The 21,716-nt window shown below is 41.0% G+C and overlaps 1 protein-coding gene across 2 annotated transcripts in view; it reads right to left on the reverse strand.

Moving 5' to 3' along the window:
• DPF3 (double PHD fingers 3) overlaps window positions 1-21,716 on the reverse strand; it is a gene marked incomplete at its 5' end in the record, with an annotated part of 270,133 nt that overhangs the window by 139,351 nt on the left and 109,066 nt on the right. For both annotated transcript variants that reach the window (XR_013975648.1, XM_080942426.1), the window contains one exon: window positions 16,819-16,979. Coding sequence is in view for 1 of the 2 variants with exons in the window: in XM_080942426.1 (XP_080798552.1) it covers window positions 16,819-16,979 (161 nt within the window). The remainder of the gene's footprint in view (window positions 1-16,818; window positions 16,980-21,716) is intronic.

Genomic DNA, 21,716 nt, shown 5'->3' on the forward strand with positions numbered 1-21,716 from the left:
AGAAAGGAAGAAAGAAAAAGAAAATAACAATGTAGTCTGAAACATCACACATCTCACCACTATCTGGAATATGAATCGCCTCTACAATGTCCCTGACAAGTGTGCCCCGCACCACAGTCTTTGCTTCAGTATCTCTTCTCACTCTGGCATGAATCAGTCTTGAAATAAGATGCAGAAGTGTACAACATCATGAAGAAGTTGGTATCTCTAGCAAGATCCCCTAACTCTCCTCTCCTTTGACCTACCAATCCCATTTCCAAGAATCCCAAAATGTAAAAATGTATATTCACTGTAGCTTAGCAGTTGTCCTTCTACAGGGACCTGCTTAAACAACAAAATACACAGGCAAAGGGCTTGTTAAAATGGGTGTGGTGGCTCACTATAACCCCAGCACCAATCCCAGCACGGAGAGGCCCAGACGCTTTGGAGTTCATGGCCAGACTCACGGAGAGTAAGGGGGCACTAGGGATGTGGTTCATTTGGTAGAGTGCTTGCCAGGTGTACATGAAACCCTGGATTCAGTTCTCAGTAAAGCAGAAATCCAGGCATGGAAGAGCACGCCTATAATCCAAGCCCTTGGGAAGTAAAGGCAGGAGGATCCGAAATACAAGATTATCCTTGGCTAGATAGTGAGTTCAAAGCCAGTCTGGGTTATGGGAGAGATTTTTATGAAATTAAAAAACAAACGGAAGAGAGAGAAAAGAAGGAAGACCGAGTTAATTCTACAAAAAGCTTTTTTTTTAATTAAAATAAAAAGCCTCTAGTCAGAAGTAAAACGGGAAATAAAATTGCCATACAAAAATACTGCTACAAGTGTGTGTGCATAGTTGTGGCATGGCTCATGTATGGAGGTCAGAAGACAACTTGCAGGAGTTATTTCATTCCTTCCACCATGTGGATTCCAGGATAGAATCCCAGGATAGATTGTTTGACCCAGCAGCACATGCTCTGATATGCTCAGCCATCCGACAGGGCCATGAGCAATGATGTACAACTTATTTATGTCGCTTATTCAAATAAACAAACTACAAAGCTTGCCCAAGATGAAACTGACAACCTGAATAGGCCTTTGTCTGCTTATGAGATTAAATTTATAGTTCAAAAACATGCCCAGGAAATTATCAGGTCCAAGTGGGTTCACTAGTAAATGCTATAAGACATTTATGGAAAATAATACCAATTCTATAGATAAAGTCTTCCAGAAATTTGAAGGGGAAAAAAATCTTCCCCAACTCCTTACATGAAGCATCCTTTGGTACACAACGAAGACACAGCATCACACAACAGCTATAGGCCAGCATCTCTTCAGACAGAGAGAAAATGCAAACAAAACCTTAGACATGAAGCCAGGAAATACATCATGACAAAGGAACACTGATTCCAGGAATGCAACATTAGTGGGATGTTCAAAACCAATCAACACAACTTGTGATCATTGACAAGACACACACACACAAAAAGGATCTCAATAGGCATTTTAAAAATTCAAAATTCATTCCATATTTTAACACTCTCAGGGGCTGTAGAGATTGTTCCTCAGTCTGCCCGAAAACTTTCTATGAAACAACTACAATCGCCAATGATAAGCGTAAGCAATAAGTGGAAAGAAATGCTCAGAAGACTCCACAGTGCAAACTGTCCATTTCCCCAGGTGTAACTATAGATTTGTAGAAATCAAGAGACAGTAAAATCCACATAGGTGTGCAAAGGACCAGGGGAAAAAAATAAATAAATTATAAAATATAAATAAATAATAAAATAAATAATAAAAATAACTCTGAGGGGAAAATTTAGAAAAATATAACATCGTTTTTTGAAGATAGAATCTCACTATGTAGCCCCAGCTGACCTAGAACTTGATACTTATAGAGATGTGCAAGCATATGCCTCTAAGTACTGGGATTATAAAATGTGCAACACCACACTCAGCTTAACACCACCTCATCTTAAGGTGTATGGCGGAACTACATAAACAAGTAAAGACCAGCAAAGAGCAATGGAGCAAAGCTCTGTAGAATCCAGGGGGAGACCCACAGATGTGTGGACACGCAACCCTTGATAAAAATACAAAGAAAGTTCAAGAAAGGCTAGACTTTTATATTATACTGAAAGAAACATCCCCAAAAATAAACTCGTTCATCCTTGGCACTCTACAAATTATAGCACCAAAATAAAATCTAAAATTATAAATTCTAGGGAAAACCTGTACCATTTAGTAGGCAGTAATTTCCCAGGTACACCGCCAAAAGCACAATTCCTAAGAGGACAAAGCGATAAATTGGATTTCACAAAGATATTTAACCCTCTGCTTGTTGCAAGAGGCTGTTAAGGCAACAAAAATACAAATCAGAGATTGAGTGAAAGCATTTCTTCTTTCCCTCTTTCTCTCTCCTTCCCTCCCCCTAACTCTGTGTGTGTGTGTGTGTGTGTGTGTGTGTGTGTGTGTGTGTGTGTGAGAGAGAGAGAGAGAGAGAGAGAGAGAGAGAGAGAGAGAGAAAGGTGCTTACTCTGTAAATATCCAAATCCAACAATCTTTAAATGGGCAAAAGTGTTGAACACCTTAGCAAGGGACAGATGAGTACACTGACCCCATGGTAGTGAGAAGTATAATAAGAAATGCAGGATCTTTAGTCCCCCTTTTCTGATTCCCTGCGGGTCCTTCTGTGCACTAATAAGATCGCCACTGACTAGAGGCTTCTGCCTAGCCTCAGACTGGGAGTGTCGCCAGGGATACCAAACACACAATTATCAGGCTGGAGTTTCCAGTCTCCTCCGGACCGGCAGCCTCTGACCTCTGACCTCTGATCTCCATGGGAGGAAAAGGCACTGGGGTCTGAGCAGATTACTGACAATCAGTGTACTAATCATCCATGTACACCTAATGAGGGGACCACAGAAACCCACAGGGATGACATTCAGAGCACTCAGCTGGTGAGTATACAGAGGTACTAGGACTGTCACAACTGGAGATGCCAAGCCCCCTACTCGCCCCTTACCCTGGCACCTCTCCTGCATAGCTCATTTTTTAAAGATTTTATTTATTTTATGTGTAAGTACACTGTCCCTTTCTTCAGACACACCAGAAGAGGGCATCAGATCCCATTACAGATGGTTGTGAGCCACCATGTGGTTGCTGGGAATTGAACTCAGGACCTCTAGAAGAGCAGTCAGTGCTCTTAACCGCTGAGCCATCTCTCCAGCCCCACAGCTCGTTTTTTTTTTTTTTTTTTTTTTTTTTTTTAAATAACTGTTTCCCTTTTTATTTATTTTTTGAGAATGTTATACAGTGTGCTTTTATAATATTATTTCCCATCCACCAACTCTTCCCAGATTCTCCCCTACATTTTCTACCCACTCAATTTTATGTTCTCTACAGAAGAGAGAAAAAAGAAAAAGACAGGCAGCAGAGTTACACACCTTTAATTCCCACACTTGGGAGGCAGAAGCAGGTGCAGCTCTGAGTTTGAGGCCAGTCTGTTCTACAGAGTACATTCCAGAATATCCAGAGCCACACAGAGACACCCTGTCTCAAAAGGAAAAGAGAAAAAGAAAGAAGCTGCTGAAAACCCATGGAGTCTTATCTGTGCTGGCCATCTTCCCCCTTCTGAGTGTGGGGCCTGCCCTGGGGTGTAGCCGATTGGCCCATTCAGTTTATTGAAGAAGACTGATTTTCTTTCTCCCGGCAGCTATCATTTTCAAATAACTTCTTGGCTTGTAGGTGGGACTTCCTGCCCACTCTCCCGCTTCATGCTGGGACTTTTGTCTGGCTTGAGCTTGCGCAGGCCTCATGCGTGGTATCACGGCCTCTGTGTTTATATGTATGTCTTCCCTGTTATGTCTGGAAAATGCTGTTTTCTTAAAACACCACGTATCTACCACGTCCAGCTCTTACAGTCTTTCCACCATCTCCTCTATAAATATTCCTGAACCTTCAGGGGAGAGTCTCTCCCTTGGCACATTGCCTAGTCGTGGGTCTCTGTGTTAGTTAATAATCTACTGCAAGAGAGAGCTTCTCCAGTGAGGAGGGTTAAGCACTGATCTGGGTCTCCACCATGTTGCTGTGAGATCCTTAAGTGTCAGACAATTTCAAATGAATGGGGATGAGCAGAGAGAAGAACCAAGGAGGACATGTGTGGTGGAGGTGGAGGGGTCCCAAAGAGATGGAGATGGCCGAGGTGGCTCCTTTATAAGCTGCAGGTCCAGATAGAGAAACTGTTTCTTAAGAGTTCTGTGAGACTCCCTAGCAAATGACCAAATCTGAAAGGCATCATGGGAGCTCCTAATTTGTATTCAGAGGTCAGAAACACCGTTAACAGCCTGGACTTGCAGTTGGCTCATGAAATGAGGCAGTTTTGGAAAACTGGACCCTTCACCTGAAGGGTCTGATGATTCCCCAGGTAAAGAGAATGTCAGAGGCCAGATGGTGGACACTTCGCAGTAACTACGGGGAATCAAACGTTGGCCAGAATGAAGAGAACAGATGTGTGGAACATGGATATGGAAAAAAACAGCTCATTTTCAATGGCAAAAAAAAAAAAAAAGCACATTTAAAGATGACCAGCAACACTATTAATTAGGAGAACACAAATCAAAACTATGGTAAGAATCACTATACAGCCACCAGAATGGCCAGATTTCTTCTTGACTGACAATGTATAGTATTAGCAGAGAGAAAACAATGAAACCTTCACACATGGCAAAAGGGAATTATCTGCACTTCACTTTGGAAAACTGCCTGGCGATTTCCTAAAACGTTAAGCATTCACCTTCTTCGTGATCTAGCCATTCCATTTTTGAGCTGTTTGCCCCAGAAGAATTAAAGCACGGGTCCACACAAAGACTTGAACACAGATGTCTAGAACCTACACATCTAGGCAGAAATAGAAAGACATCCAGACTTCCATCAGCAGATGACCGCCATACTCAGGATACGACCTGAGGGCGGAGCTGTTACAGATGCTGTCGGCACGTGGATGATTCTGCAGTGATTATACCTTGTGAAAGCGTGTAGACACCGCCGCCTCTACAGTGAAGCACATGGCGGTTGATTCCAGTATAGGAGGAAATCAGTGGTTCGCCCCAAGAAAGGGGAGAAGATGTAGAACAATAAACAGGAACTGGGCTAAAGGGACTGTAGGAACTTTGTAGGGTTGTAGATATATATGCTCCTAATTTGGATTGTTGCTGATGGCCTTACGTGTGCACACATGCCAAATCTCATCAAGTCACACACACACACACACACACACACACACACACACACACACACACACACAGTTTCACTGTGTCGTCTTGACTGTCCTGGAACTAACTCTATAGGCCAGGCTGGCCTCAACTGAGAGTTGCACCTGCCTCTGCCTCCTGAGTGCTGAGAAGGAAGTGTGCACCACCACGTCCCAGAAGGCTTTCTTTTTTAACCTTATAGGTCCTTTGCACGCATGTGGTGGCTTCCAGTTTTGAGGTTTAATGAGATTCCTGCATGTGTGAACCTGTCTGTATTGGCATCTGTATGTGTTTCTTGTGCTTTTCCTTTGTTTTGTTGTCTGCATGCTTTATCCTATTCCAGTTTGTTTGTTCTCGTTTTAATCTTATTTTGTTACTATTCTTTAGATGCCTGTTTGTTTTCTAACTAGAGACAGAACGAATGTGGATTCAGATCAGAGACGATTTGGGGAAAGATCTCAGAGAAGTTCCAGGAGAGAAAACCAAAATCAAAATATACTGTATGAAAACATTCTATTTTTAATAAAAGAAAAATAGAAAAAAAAAAAAACATAAAAGATACAAGAAACCAAACAGGAAATCGAGATGAACAATTGTAATCAAAGAAGCAAAAAGTTATCCATGAAAAAAGCTCATCAGCAGAATGCAAAGGAGGAACATAAAAGAGAAATTACAGAAATTCTTCAATCTGAGAAATTGAAAAACAAAAATGAATAGATCTAGTGGAGCTGGAAAGATGGCTTGGCAGTTAGGAACACCATTGCTTTCTAGAAGATCCAGTTTGATTCCCAGAACACACGTGGCAGCTCACAAATGTGTAACTCCAATTCTAGGGAATCCAGTGCCCTCTTCTGACATCTGCACGCACAGCACTCATGTAGTGTGCTTACACTCATTCAGGCAGAACACCCTTACACATAACAATGAAGGTTTAAAATTTTAAATAAACAAACAAACAAAAAGAGTGTAAGGGAGCAAAGAGGGCAACTCCGGGGCTGTAACAAGAGATCTAACATGTGTTGTTAGCATCCCAAAAGGAAAGTGAATGGGTCTGAAATAAATTTTCCAACAAATTTCTCAAACTTGGAGAAAAAAACAAACAAACAAAAAAATTGACAGGCCCAAACCTCCACATAAGCTTCAGATAGAATAAATCTGAACAAATCTATTCTAAGACACATTAAACTTTTGAAAAGGAAAAGCAAAAAAAAAAACCCTTGACAACAGTGAAAAAAAAAAAGATACTTCTCATACAAGGGAGACACCATGTGACAGGCAGCAGATTTCTCATCACCAACCTTCTGAAGACATGGCAAGTCTTTCAAATGTTACTCAGAAGAGACTCTCAATTTGTAATTTTATACCTAGCCAAAGTATTCCTTGGGAATGAAGAAAAAAATCAATGTGTTTTCTGATGAAAGAAATCTAACCCTTACCACATTCTTCAGCTACAGGAAATTGTGTTTGATGATTTGATGTGTTCTCTAGTGGAGAGGTAATGTTTAACATAGCTGTTTTATTAGTATCACCATCTAACCATCTGAGTTAACTGCTCCGTAGGACAGCAAATTTATAAATGAATCTGGTAAGAGGATTTGATGAGATGAAAGGTTGGGTGTGGCTATGAAGGAGTTGTATGAAAAAGACCTTTGCACTGAGGAAATAGTTTCCTGTCTTGATTGTAGTGTTGGCTACATGTGATAATGACAGGACCTCCAGGAAACCCCATGGAAGAGGAGGTGGGGTGTGGGGTGTAGGAGACGGGGTGGGGGAGAGGGACAGGGAAGAGGACATGAAGAAAACCTAAGGCCCTCTAAATCAGTGAGCAAGGTTCATGTGAACTCACAGAGACTGACGCAGCATGCATAGGGCCTGCTCAGGTCTACACCAGGTCTCCTGCATTTATATTACAGCTACCAGCTTAGAGATTTTATGGAACTCCTGTATGTCCCATGAAAAAAGGGAGTCTCTGATTCCTGTGCCTTCCGTTGGGCTCTTTTCTTTCTGTTTGTTTATCTTGTCCAACTTCAGCGGGATAGTTTTTGTCTTTTCTTATTATATACTACTTGGTTATATTTTTTAATGAATGAATGAATGAATGAATGAATGAATGAATGAATGAAAACCTATACACTAGGGTTAAAAACTAACAACTGTCACATATACCTTCTAAGAAAAATCAAGTTTTCTCCAAAGTAGTGGCACCGGGTATATAAACTACTCCAGGGCAAATCTCATGTTGAAGAATAGTTGAATAACTTATAATTGACTCCACATTGTAAGTATGTGTGCATATGTGCGTGTATGTATGGGGGGTTCTTTATGTGGTTATAGTTTGGAGGGGTTTTATTTCTTTTTGGGTGGTATTTTATTTTGTTTCCTTGGTTTAGAGAATTTGTTGCTGTCTTAGAGTTTTGTCCATTTTTTAAAGAAAAAACTTAAAGATGGCAGGGCAGGCAGGGAAAAGGATCTGAAAGGACTTGGTGGAAGGAAGAATTATGATCAAAATATATTTTCATTTTAAATTTTTTAATAATAAAAAAATAAATTAAAAATGGCAAAAGCTTCTCACACACATTTCACCAAATCAGCTTCTGGTGTGATCTTCAGGGAAAGTAAAAAAATGCCAGACCAACATTCTCGATTCTGGGTCCAATTCCCAGGAGGTATACAGTGACTCAACATGAGATGCTAATTTTAAGAAAAGAAATTCTATGAAACCTCTACACAACAGCAAGCCTTAATAAGTATGAATCCAACCATGTAGAAGACGTACTGTCACAAGCAACACAGAAGACTATCTGAGGTGACATTGAGGCACAGTGGCTTAATACCACAACCTAAAGAGAATTAAAAATTACAAAATACAAAAATAAAAAATGTTGCCTTCCGGTTTCCCCCTGTGCCCAGAGCTTATAATACAGTCCCCGGTGGGAGAGAGCTGGTCCCACAGAAGTGTTGGCACACTTGAGAACACAGGTAAGACCACCTATTATGCTCTAAAGGACCCTCTTGGAACCTTCAGGACACAGGAATCAAGAAGCAGATTGGGACATGATCCTCCCAGTTTCTATCTGTGCCATGTGCTGACCCTGTGCCACAGCTGTCTGTACCCAGACTCTGCTGGGAAAGAGCTGGTCTGCCAGCAGTGCTGACAACATAGGCTTACAGGAGGGTCAAGCAACTGTCAGAATCAGCAAGACCAGCTAACACCAGAAATAAGCAGATGGTGAGAGAGGCAAGTTCAAGAATTTAAGCAACAGAAACCAAGGCCACTTAGCATCATCAGAACACAGTTCCCTACCACAGCAAGTCCTGGATACTCCTACACACCAGAAAAGCAAAATTATGATTCAAAATTACAACTCAGGATAATGTTAAAGAACTTTAAGAAGGTCATAAATAACTCCCTTAAAGAAATACAGGACAACACAAGTAAACAGGTAGAGAAGCACTTAAAGAGGAAACACAAAAATCAACACAACAGCTGAAGGAATTGAACAAATCCATCCAGGATGTAAAAAAGCAAATAGAAACAATAAGGAAAGTCACAAATGGAGACAACCCTAAAGATAGAACACATAGGAAAGAGATCAGGAGTCATAGATGCAAGCATTACCACCAACACAAGAGAAGGAAGAGAGAATCTCACAGGCAGAAGATACCATAGAAAACATTAACACAACAGTCAAAGAAAATGCAAAATGCAAAAAGTTCTGAACCAAAAACATCCAGGAAATTCAGGACACAATGAGAACCTAAGGATAATAGGTATAGAAGATTCCCAACTTAAAGAGCCAGTAAATATCTTCAACAAAATTACAGAAAGAAACTTCCCTAACCTAACAAAATATATGCCCATAAACATACAAGAAGCCTACAGAAATTCAAAAAATTGGACCAGAAAAGATATTTCTCCCAACACATAATAATTAAAACACTAAATATACAAAACAAAGAAAGAATATTAAAAGCAGTAAGAATAAAAGGTCAAGTAACATAGAAAGGCAGATATATTAGAATTACACTAGACTTCTCATCAGAGACTATAAAAACTAGAAGATCCTGGGCAGATGGCATATAGACACTAAAAGAACGCAAATGCCAGCCCAGGCTACTACTATATCCAGCAAAACTCTTAATTAAGGTAAATGGAGAAACCAAGATATTCTATGACAAAACCAAATTTACACACTATCTTTCCACAAATCCAGCCCTACAAAAGATAATAGAAAACTCCAACATAAGGAGGGAAACTACACCCTAGAAAAAGCAAAAACGTAATCTTCTTTCAATTAACCCAAAAGAAGATAGCCACAGTAACATACTTCCACCTCTAACAACAAAAATAACATGAAACAACAATCATCATTCCCTAATATCTCTCAAGGCCAATGGATATAATTCCCCAATGCAAATACATAGACTAATAGACTCGATACATAAAGAGGATGAAATATTTTTGCTGCATACAGGAAACACACCTCAGTGACAAAAACAGACAGTACCTTAGATTAAAAGACTGGAAAATAATTTTCCAAGCAAATGGTGCCAAAAAACAAGATGGAGTCGCCATTCTAATATCAAATCAAATTGACTTTCAGCCAAAAGTTATCAAAAAACATAAGGAAGGACACTTTATACTCGTCAAAGAAAAAAAAAACACCAAGATAAAATCTTAATTCTGAATATATATGCTCCAACTGCGAGGGCACCTACAATCATAAAAGAAACCATACTAAACCTCAAAAAACACACTGCACCTCACACAATAATAGTGGGAGACCTCACTACCACAATTTCATCAATGGAGAGATCATGGAAACAGAAACTAAACAGAGACATGGTGAAACTAACATAAGTTATGAACCAAATGGATCTAATGAATAAATATAGAACTTTTCATGCTAAAACAAAAGAATATACCTTCTTCTCAGCATTTCATGGTACCTCCTCGAAAACTAACTGGTCACAAAACAGGCCTCAACAGATACAAGAAGATTGAAATAATCCCATGTATCCTATCAGATCACCATGGACTAAGGCTGGTCTTCAATAACAACAAAAACGACAGAAAGCCCACATACACATGGAGGCTGAACAATGCTCTACTCGATGATAACTTGGTCAAGAAAGAAATAAAAAAAGAAATTAAAGACTTTTTAGAATTTAATGAAAATGAAGGTACAACATACCCAAAATTATTAGTCACAATGAAAGCAGTGCTAGGAAGAAAACTCAGCTCATAGTGCCTCTAAAAAGAAACTGGAGAGAGCATACACCAGCATCGTGACAGCACACCTAAAAGCTCTAGAACAAAAAGAAGCAAATACACCCAAGAGGAGTAAATGGCAAGAAATAATCAAACTCAGTGATGAAATCAACAAAGAACAAAAAGAACTATTCAAAGAATCAACAGAACCAGGAGCTGGTTCTTTGAGAAAATCAACAAGATAGATAAACTCTTAGCCAGACTAAACAGAGGCACAGTATTCAAATTAACAAAATCAGAAATAAAAAGGGAGACATAACAACAGAAATTGAAAAAAAATCATCAGATCCTAATACAAAAGCCTATACTCAATAAAACTGAAAAATCTGGAAGAAATGGACAATTTTCTAGACAGATACAGGTATAAAAGTTAAATCAGGATCAGATAAACCATCTAAACAGTTCCATATCCCCTTAAAGAAATAGAAGCAGTCCTCAAAAGCCACCCAACCAAAAAAAGCCCAGGACCACATAGGTTTAGTGCAGAATTCTATCAGACCATCAAAGAAGACCTAATGTCAATACTCTCCAAAATATTCCACAAAATAGAAATAGAAGGAATACTACCCAATTCCTTCAACGAAGGCACAATTATACTCATACCTAAACTACACAAAGAACCAACAAAGAAAGAAAACTTCAGACCAATTTCTGTTATGAATAGCTGCAAAAATACTCAGTAAAATTCTTGCAAACGGAATCAAAGAACACATCAAAACAATCATCCATAATGATCCAGTAGGCTTCATTCCAGGGATGCAGGGATGGTTCAATATGTAGAAATCCACCAACGTAATCCACTATGTAAACAAACTCAAAGGAAAAAAACCCTCATGAATATCTTATTAGATGCTGAGAAAGCATTTGACAAATTTAAACACCCCTTCATGTTAAAAGTCTTAAAAAGGTCAGGAATTCAAGGCTCATACCTAAGCATAGTAAAAGCAATATACAGCAAACCAGTAGCCAACATCAAATTAAATGGAGAGAATCTTGAAGCAACCCTAGTAAAATCAGGGACTAGACAAGGCTGCCCACTCTCTCCATATCTATTCAATATAGTACTCAAAGTCCTAGCCAGAACAATTAGACAACAAAAGAAGGTCAAAAGTATACACATTGGAAATGAAGAAATCAAAATATCACTATTTGCAGATGATAGTATACGTGAGCCCAAAAATGCTACCAGAGAACTCATATAACTGATAAACAACTTCAGCAAAGTAGCTGGATAGAAAATTAACCCAAACAAATCAGTAGCCTTCCTCTAGTCAAAGGACTAACAGACTAAGAAAGAAATTAGGGAATCAACACCCTTCACAATAGTCACAAATAATATAAAATACCTTCGTGTGACTCTAACCAAGCAAGTGAAAGAACTGCAGGACAAACACTTCAAGTCTCTGAAGAAAGAAATTAAGAAATATTCAGAAGATAGAAAGATCTCCCATGCTCATGGATTGGCAGGATTAATATAGGTAAAATGGCCATCTTGAAAAAACAATCCACAGGTTCAATGCAATCCCCATCAAAATTCCAACTCAATTCTTCATAGAGTTAGAAAGACCCATTTGCAAAGTCATTTAGAATAACAAAAAGCCCAGAATAGTGAAAACTACTCTCAACAATAAAAGAAAGTCTACAGGAATCACCATCCCTGACCTCAAATTGTATCACAGAGCAATACTGGTTTAAAAAAAAAAAAAAAAAAAAACTCCGTATGGCTTTGGTACAGAGACAGTCAGGTAGATCAACAAAATAGAATTAAAGTGGCAGAAATGAACCCACACACCTACGGTCACTTGATCATTGACAAAGGAGCTGAAACCATACAGTGGAAAAAAAATAGCATTTTCAACAAATGGTGCTGGTCCAACTGTCGGTCAGAAGAATGCAAATTGATCCATTCATATTCCCCTGTAAAAAGCTCAAGTCCAAGTGGATCAAGGACCTCCACATAAAACCAGATACACTGAATCTAATAAAAGATAAAGTAGGGAATAGCCTAGAACACATGGCCACTGGGGGAAATTTCCTGAACAGAACACCAATGACTTATGCTCTAAGATCAAGAATAGACAAGTAGGACCTCATAAAATTGCAAAGCTTCTGTGAGGCAAAGGACACTGACATTAGGACAAAATGGCAACCAACAGATTGAGAAAAGATCTTGACCAATCCTACATCAGATAGTGGGCTAATATTCAGTATATACAAAGAACTCAAGAAGTTAGACTCCAGACAGTCAAATAACCCTATTAAAAATGGGTACAGAGCTAAACAAAGAATTCCCAACTGAGGAGTATCAAATGGCTGAGAAGCACCTAAAAAAATGTTCCACATTCTTAGTTATCAGAAAAATGCAAATCAAAACAACCCTGAGATTCCACCTCACACCCAGTCAGAATGGCTAAGATCAAAAACAGGTGACAGCAGATGCTGGCAAGGATGTGGAGAAAGAGAAACTCCTCCATTGTTGGTGGGATTGCAACCACTCTGGAAATCAGTCTGGAGATTTCTCAGAAAATTGGACATAGTACTACCTGAGGACTCAGCTATACCATTCCAAAGCAAATACCCAAAAGATGCTCTAACATATAACAAGCTCCACCATGTTCATAGCAGCCTTGTTTATAATAGCCAGAAGCTGGAAACAACCCAGATGTCCCTCAACAGAGGAATGGATACAGAAAATGTGTTACAATTACACAATGGAGTACTACTCAGCTATTAAAAACAATGACTTCATATAATTCTTAGGCAAAGGGATGCATCTAGAAAATATCCTGAGTGAATTAACTAAAACACAAAAAAAAACACAGATGGTATGCACTCACTGATAAGTGGATATTAGCCCAAAAGCTTGAATTACCCAAGATACAATTCACAGACCACATGAAGCTCAAGAAGAAGGAAGTCCAAAGTGCAGATGCTTCAGTCCTTTTCAGATGAGGAAACAAATATTCACAGGAAGAAATACGGAGACAAAGTCTGAAGAAGAGACTGAAGCAAAGGCCATCCAGAGACTGCCCCACCTGGAGATCCAGCCCATATGCAGTCATCAAACCCAGACAATATTGCTGATGTCAAGAAATATATGCTGACAGGAGCCTGATACAACTGTCCCCTGAGAGGCTCTGCCAGATCATGACAAGTACAGAGGCAAATGCTCACAGCCAACCATTGAACTGAGAACAGAGTCCCCAATGGAGGAGTTAAAGAAAGGATTGAAGGAGCTGAAGGGGCTTGCAACTGCATAAGAACAACAAACCAACCAACCAGAGCTCCCAGGGACTAAACCAATATCCAAAGAGTAGAAATGGACAGACCCATGGCTCCAGCTGCATATGTAGCAGAAGATGGCCTTGTGGAGCATCAATGGGAAGAGAGGCCCTTGGTCCTGCCAAGGTCCAAGGTCGATGCCCCAATGTAGGGGAATGTCAGGGCAGGAAGGCTGGAGGGGGTAAGAGGGGGAGGGCACCCTTATAGAAGCAGGGGGAGGGGGGATGAGATAGGAGGTTTATGGAGGAGAAACTGGGAAGGGGGATAACATTTGAAATGTAAATAAAATATACCCAATAAAAGTAAAATGAAAAAAAAAATCAAAAGGATGTTAAACCCTGTCCAGTAATCTTACTATGAATAAATAGCCTTGATGTTTCTGTAATACTGTGTGTGTCTATTGTGAGCTCTACATGGGATGAAGCACCTGTGTCCACATCATTAAATCCAGGTTCAAGGGAATGTGCACATGTGTTGTGCATATTTATGCATGCATTTGTGTACATGTATATGTGTGTATACATGCATATGTGTGTATATGCATGTGTGTGTCTGTGTGTGTGTGTGTGTGTGTGTGTGTGTGTGTGTGTGTGTGGTGGATTTCTAAGAAAAGGGATATAGAATAAGAGTTAAATTCAAACTATTTAAAGCTGAATTGGCTAGAAATAGTATAATTCAATAGCATTCACTTAAAAATATCATACTTTATGGGATGCTGACTGAAAAGCCAGAGAAATCATGATAAACATAAGAGCATAGATGGTAGTTTCTGAACATCTATAAAAACAAGCAACCAGGGCTTGTAGGAGAAGTGGTTCTAATGCAGGAAGCACCCGAGGTGAGCTGACATCGATTTGTCCCAGTATCAGGAGAGCGAGGAAGCCATCAGAAGGAACTGAGACTGTTTCCAACGCCCTTCTGGCTGAAGATGGGACAATGTAATCGTCAATCAGAATAATGGCTGTGTGGGTTAAAGTGCAGCCAACAGGCTTAAGTCTGAGTTCGTGGCAGCACTTAAAATAACCACACTGGTCAACTGCGGACAAGACCGAGCAACCACCTAGCTATTCTGAAAACTGGTAAACAAACATGGCGGAGGTATCACTGATCTCTTGTCAGACGTACCTCACAATAACCAAAGTTTTAATGAGGGGATGTTTTTCTTCACTGAAGCTGTAGAGCTGATAAATGAAAAGCAACCATGGCTTCTAATCAAAGGCTACATTGTTTTGTTTGTTTCCTTGTTTGTTTGTTTGGATTTTTTTGTAACTCTTTAATGGAATAAGAATTTGGATGGTTATCAGGAAGGGCTGGTAATGTGAGGGAAGGGAGAAAACCAGACTGCGTGATCCTCCTGGTGAAAGGAGAGAGAGACATAGAGAGAGAGACTGAATAAGTCTCCAGACCTAATTACCAATTCACAGCAATAACACCATGGGGATGCAATCAGCAAATCCAAGCTCTGGGAAACCCTACAGTGCAAACAACCCAGTTTCTTCAACAAATAGCATACAAGGGAGAAAGAGTCTCAGAAAAGCCTGCAGATTTCTAAGAGCCATGATAGAGTTGCAATCCAGAAATCCTGTTTGGGCCCTAGCTTATACTAGTAGCAGAAGAAGTGGATGTTGACCGTTTGATTACACAGTGACCCTGGACAGGCTTGGTCTTCTCCTTTGCCTTTTCAGGCAGAAGCTCATCCTGTATCCCAGGCTGGCCTCAAACTTGCAATCCTCTTGTCTCAGCTTCCTAACTACTGTGATCGCAGGCATGTCCCGTGCACCCAACAGGTATGACATTTTAAGTCCAGAGTATTTATAGTGAAATGATGCATTGTCCCAGATCTACTTCGAAGTCATGCAGAGTCAGGGAGAAAGGTCAAAGGTAAGTGAGGATGAGACAGTCGGCCATGAGTTAGTTGCCTGTTGTGGAGCTTGGCTGGGAGGATTCCGAGTTTTCTTTGCCATTATCTGAATTTTACATAAATATAACAGTTTTCAAGACAACATAAAAGGTTCGTTTATCTTACTCATAGAGAGGCAGGAATGGCAGCACGGGCCTTACAGATCTCAGCCCGAGAAGTAGAGGTGAGAGGATCAGGAGGAGCTCAAGGTCGTCATTGGCTCTGTAGAAAGTTTGAGATCAGCCTGGGCTAAATGTGAGACCCTACCAAAAATTAAGGAGGGGTTTTACAAAGATGGCTTGGTCAGCAATGTGCTTACCATGGAAGCGTGGAACCTAGTTCAATCCCTAGAAACTATGTAAATGCACACACTTTTAATCCCAGTGCTGGGGAGGGAAAAACAGGCAGATCCATGGGGCTCCCTGGCCAGATAGCCAAGCTGAACCAGCAAACTCCTGATAAAAGTGAAAACCCTGTCTGAAGAACAACTAATTACGGGAGATACTTGCATGCACATGTATGACACACATGGAAACAGGTATGTACATATACATGTACACACATACATGTACCCCATTCACACATGGAAATAACTATATATTTTAACATAAATATGATCACAGAAAAGTACATCCCTAGAGCTAGCTGTCTCCCGAATCTACAGCACTGGGGTTTTATTCTGTTCTTAGAAGCCTAGAAGATTAGATCACTGTCATGACAATAATATTCAGTATTTTAGAGCATATAGTATGTTCAGTTGTTTATAGATATTTTCATTTAATCCTGATATACTCCATGTAGTAAATACTAAGATTATCCGTACTTCACAGATGATGAGCCTTAGGGACAGAGTTCTGATGACAAAACTAAGCCTCACCCACAACTAAACACATTTACAGATTTTTAGCCAACACCCAAGGGTGGAAAATTAAGACTGCTTTCATTGGACTTCTTTGAGATAAATACCTCACATCATCTTTGTCTGGTCCCTTGGACAAACTGTATACACAGCTAAATGTCTTCACTGTGAGTATAGTTTATCTAACTCCCAACCCAGCCCAGCTGTGTAGACTCCCAGACACAATAGTACTTCTTCCTCCAAGCTGGAGCCACTGTGCATGCTGGGAGTAGCATGACATACCTGGGCCCCGATGCCTCTTCTCCATCCAGATGTAGCAGTTGTTCTGAGCCACCCCAGTCTGCGAGTCCAGGAAGGGGAGCCTTACACTCCGCTCTGCACACAGCCTCGAGTTGTAGCTCCGACAGTGTTCAATGGCTTCCTTGTAGAACTGGTCCCCAAGCCTACAGGAGACAAGAGAGCAACGGGGTAAGACCAGAGAAGTAAAAACACAACCAGAGGGAAGCGGTCCCCTACCCTCTCTCCAGGAAGAAGCCAATGAGCACCAAGAGCCCCATTCAGGGACAAAATACAAATTGTCATCAAATCTCTACCCGATTTCATTTCCTGTCCCAAATCTACCAGGTCACTTAGAGAGACTTTTTTAAAATGGGCCCCAAAGAACAAACCACCAGTAAAGGTGACTGGCCCTGTCCTAGGATGCTAAGATGTCCCTGGAGGTGGCACATTCTATAGCAATGTTCTGCTTAGGACTTAGAATATCCAGCTGCCAGACCCCCCCCCCTTTTAGTATCCCCCACACTGTGTTCTCAGAAGTTGCAAAGCACATGATTCCCATTATGACAGAGAATTTAAAAGAAAGCATTTAGGATAAAGATACATGGGCGGATGAGATGCCCTGTGGACATATAGTCATTTGTTGTTAAGAAGTGTATGAGGAAGGTCACGTGTGTACCTTCTAAACCCACGGTTTAAGATAAATTTCTCTGGTCAAAAAACAAGCAAGGGAGGTATTTGAAATAACGTGTGATCCCCTTCCCTAGAAACTGCTGAGGGATGCAATAGAAAAGGGGGAGTCAGTGTCTTTGATTGTATGCCTACCAAAGTGAGTCCACTCAGTCCCAGTGCAGAGCCCCACACCCATGGTCACACAGCCCTGGTTAAGCACAGTAGGTCACAAAACAAAGAGATATGATGTGAGACAGGAACTTGTGTATGGAAGGCTGATGTGGGTAAGAGAGATAAGAATGTGTTGCATGTAGAAAATCGAAGAACAATAGTGAAGCCGGAAAGAAGGCACAGATGTTAAGAGCACTCAGTGCTCTTTCAGGGGACCTGAGTTTGGTTCCTAGCATCTAGGTCAGGAAGCTCAAACCAACTGTAACTCCAGGCCCGGGGGACTTAATGTACTCTTCTGGTCTCTACAGGCAAGCACATGTATGTGGCATAAACACACAGATACACATACACATACATTTTAACTAAAAAAATTAATAATAATAAAACATTAATAATAATTGAACTCCAAGCAAGTTAATGCCCAAAGTTGAAGCCACAAATAAAAATCTATCCTGACTTACAGGCTAGTGATTTGATATTTTTTAAGATTTATATATTTCATGTATGTGAATACACTTGTCCCCGTCTTCAGACACACCAGAAGAGGGCATCAGATCCCATTACTGATGGTTGTGAGTCACCAAGTGGTTGCTGGGAATTGAACTCAGGACCTCTGGAAGAACAGTCAGCGCTCTTAACCGCTGAGCCATCTCTCCAGCCCTGGTGATTTGATTTAAACAGTTAATTTTTATGTCTGTGAATCTTTGGTATTCATGGATAAGTGATGATGTTACTCACTAAATATGTCAAGGCAAAAACAAAAACATAACAATGATATCATTGAGCAGATAAAAACAATGAGATCAAATGCCTAACTTATAAAACACAGGCCCATCTAGGGCAAGAGCTAATAAAAGAAACCCAATTACAACAGCATAACCTCTGGCAGGTGAACTTAAGCTTTGTAGATGGAGAGGCATGGAGGCAGGAAGAGGAGGAACGTGAATATGGAGAGAGGAAGGGGAAGAAGATGGACATGGTGGCAGAAAGGGGAGGGGCCACAGAGATGGTGAGGGCAAATTGGAGAACTGAATAAGTCATTTGAAGTAATGTTATAAATTACTTTTATTATATTTATTATTTATTATTTATATACTAAATATATAAAAAAATAAAAATTCCCCAGCAGAACTCCATTTCCTCTGGCCAGTCCCTTCCTCCCAGAGGTTGTACAGCTACTAAAATACACCCCCTGGGGACCAAGTGTCCAAACTCAGGGGCCTGTGGGTAACATCTACACTCAAACCATAACAGGTAGCAAGAGTTCTTATGTTTTATAACTGACACCACCATCCATTCCCAGAATTCTTCGTTTCTGAAAGCAGGAGCTAACGAGCATTAGACAGAAATGCTTCCTTCCTCCTTTCCCTAGCCCTGCCTACCACGGTCTGCCTCTATTATTCTGACTATCCAAGTACTCCATATAATTCGAGGACAGCATATTACATTTAGCATATTACAGCATTCTAGATCCTTCCGTGCTGTAATATATGTCAGAATACCCATCTGTTTTAGACGGTTTCTATATCCCATTCTCTGCTCACTGGTCAGTGAAGACCTGGATTGCTTTCATGTTATAGTCACTATGAATATATCTGAACTCTATAGAAATACGTCTCAATACCCTGCAGACATACAGGTACAACTATGGAGCCTCTACTTTCAATTATTTTGAGTTCAGGCCCAAGAGTGGATTCGATGGACCATATAGAAACTCAGATTTGCTTTTCCTTTCTTTTCTAAACTATCTTACTGTTTTTCACAGTGGCTGGGCCATTTCACAATCCCAGCAGCAACACACAAGTTTCTAATCACAGCACATTCCATACTGTTTGTTAGAAACCAAGGTTTGAAGCAAACCTTTCTGTTTTGTTTTGTTTTAAGTCAACGGATCAGTCTCTGCTAAAAGATTTATCATTACCATTACTAGTATGTGAGTGTGGGGGCAGGGCGCTGTGCGGAGGTCAGAGGTCAGCTGCAGAAGCAGCTCTGTCCCTCCAACAAGGATGGAACTGAGGTCGGCAAGCCTGCTCAGCAATTGTCTTAATCCACTGGGTTCATCTCACCAGCCCTCAACCATGGATTTAAAATAAACATCTTACAATTGGGGGATACAGCCATGGGAGGTTCTGGGGTTTCATTTGTTGTCATTTAATTGTTGGCATGCCTCTGGGAAACAAATGAGGCTCCTCTGGCTCTTCACCTCTGAAGATCCCGCTACCCAGGCAGAAGGGCTAGCGTGCACAGAAGGTGTCCTGGCAGTTACAAAATCAAACTACCATCAAATCCGAATAACCACACAGCTGGAAATGAACTGGGGAGGGGAGCTGAAAGCCCATTAAAATGCTATAAAACGGAACAGCACATAATATGATGTAATCAAAGATACTAACAAGGACCATGAGATTGATCAAAGATGAAGAACATTTTCAACAAAGGGTTTGCCTGTGTGGCATCAGCCTGGATGGTTCCCCCAACTAAGGCGAAGTATCTCAGAGGAAAGAGAAGCTTTCACACTCAGTTCAGCCCACGCAGGATGATACAGCCTGGCCAGGGTCTCCAGCTGCAACCACCCACACCCTATCGATGGGAACTGACTAGAATATAAGAGGGCAAGGTTTCCCATGGTCCACTGTTTGTTTTAAACAGGATCTTACCATGTCGTCCATGTTCCTGCCTCAGCCTCCCAAGGGCCACTGATCCAGACTCATCCCATGATCTTTAAAAAAAAAAGAGTTGACTAGTACAATCTAAGAAATGGGGGGGGGGGGGGCATAGTGAGGACATAAAATCAAGTCCAAAAAGTGCAGTAAAATTTATCTCTTAGAGGAAACGGGCTTTTCTTTTTTCCAGATAGACTTCTGGAAGCCGGTACCAAAGAAACACATAGTAAGACTTCAAGGTGAACTTCCCTGCCACGTTCCTCACATTGAACAGCTTTGGTCCACAACAAGAAATCGAACTCACCAAGAACAAATAGTGAAGCTGGCCAATGTCTGTGCCTTGCACTGAATGGAGAAGACAGGCAAAGAAAGCCATGACCTAGTGCAAACACACTTGGTCTTAAGTTTTTCTACACTGTGTGTATGCAGGTTGGTACTAACAGACATGCTGAGGGAAATGTGCATTTTCAAAAGTGAAACCTTTGTACGAATGAAACTTCTGATAGATATCAAATACTGAGTGGTGTCGGAGTTCTCGCTTTCCGCCTTTACATGGGTCCCAGGGATTGAACTCAGGTCACCAGGCTACACAGCGGGTGCCTCTGACCTACACTGTGATGAAGACTGGAGCCTCAAAAAGGGACACCCCACAGCCTCTAGACCATCACCTACTTCCAGGGAAGCCACTTTTAAACCAACCAGGCACTGGCAGCAATTTGAAAACAAAAGTTAAAGCCATTTTTGAAGATTTGGGAGGTGGAAAAAAAGACCTCAACCTCCTGGATAAATGTAAGTGACACTTCTCCGGAAGTTAATTCGACAAACTCTTCACGGGGTTTTCTGCATGCTCTAAGAGAAAACAATGGCCAAGTCCCCCAAACCTGTGCAAAGCAATTTAGACAGAAGAGAGGACACATGTCCTTTCCAATGTGGCATTTATAAATAAATAAAGTCCCACAAGGAAAGAATCCCACCCCATTGGTGACATTTGCATTAAAGCCACAGTGGGCAAAAGAAACAGGGATGGGCTGGCAGCAAATGACTCATTTGGTGGAGTTGTGACTAGCATGCCTCAGGCTGGAGCAGGCATGGACCAGCCTCAGCCATCACCTGTCTTTACCAGACCACGGGGGTTAGATTACCAAGGCATGATTGATGTCTTGGGCCGGAGGAAGCTGGCACCAGTCAGGTTAGAGTGATGTCCTCATCAAGAACTGACCCCAGGCCACCAAAGGCTGAGGTCAGAAACAGAAAGGCAAGAAGTTGCTGGGCTCTGCAAAGCCTTCTGGTTTGGAACACCAGCTGCCCGGCTCTCGAGAGCTTTGTAAGTGGTGGGAAGTCCCTTTCTGATCTCCAGTAGACACAGAGACCCAGTCTAGCTCTAAAAACTGGATGTTC

Source organism: Micromys minutus, assembly GCF_963924665.1.
Source record: "Micromys minutus genome assembly, chromosome: 1".
In the NCBI taxonomy this organism is placed as follows: Eukaryota; Metazoa; Chordata; class Mammalia; order Rodentia; family Muridae; genus Micromys; species Micromys minutus.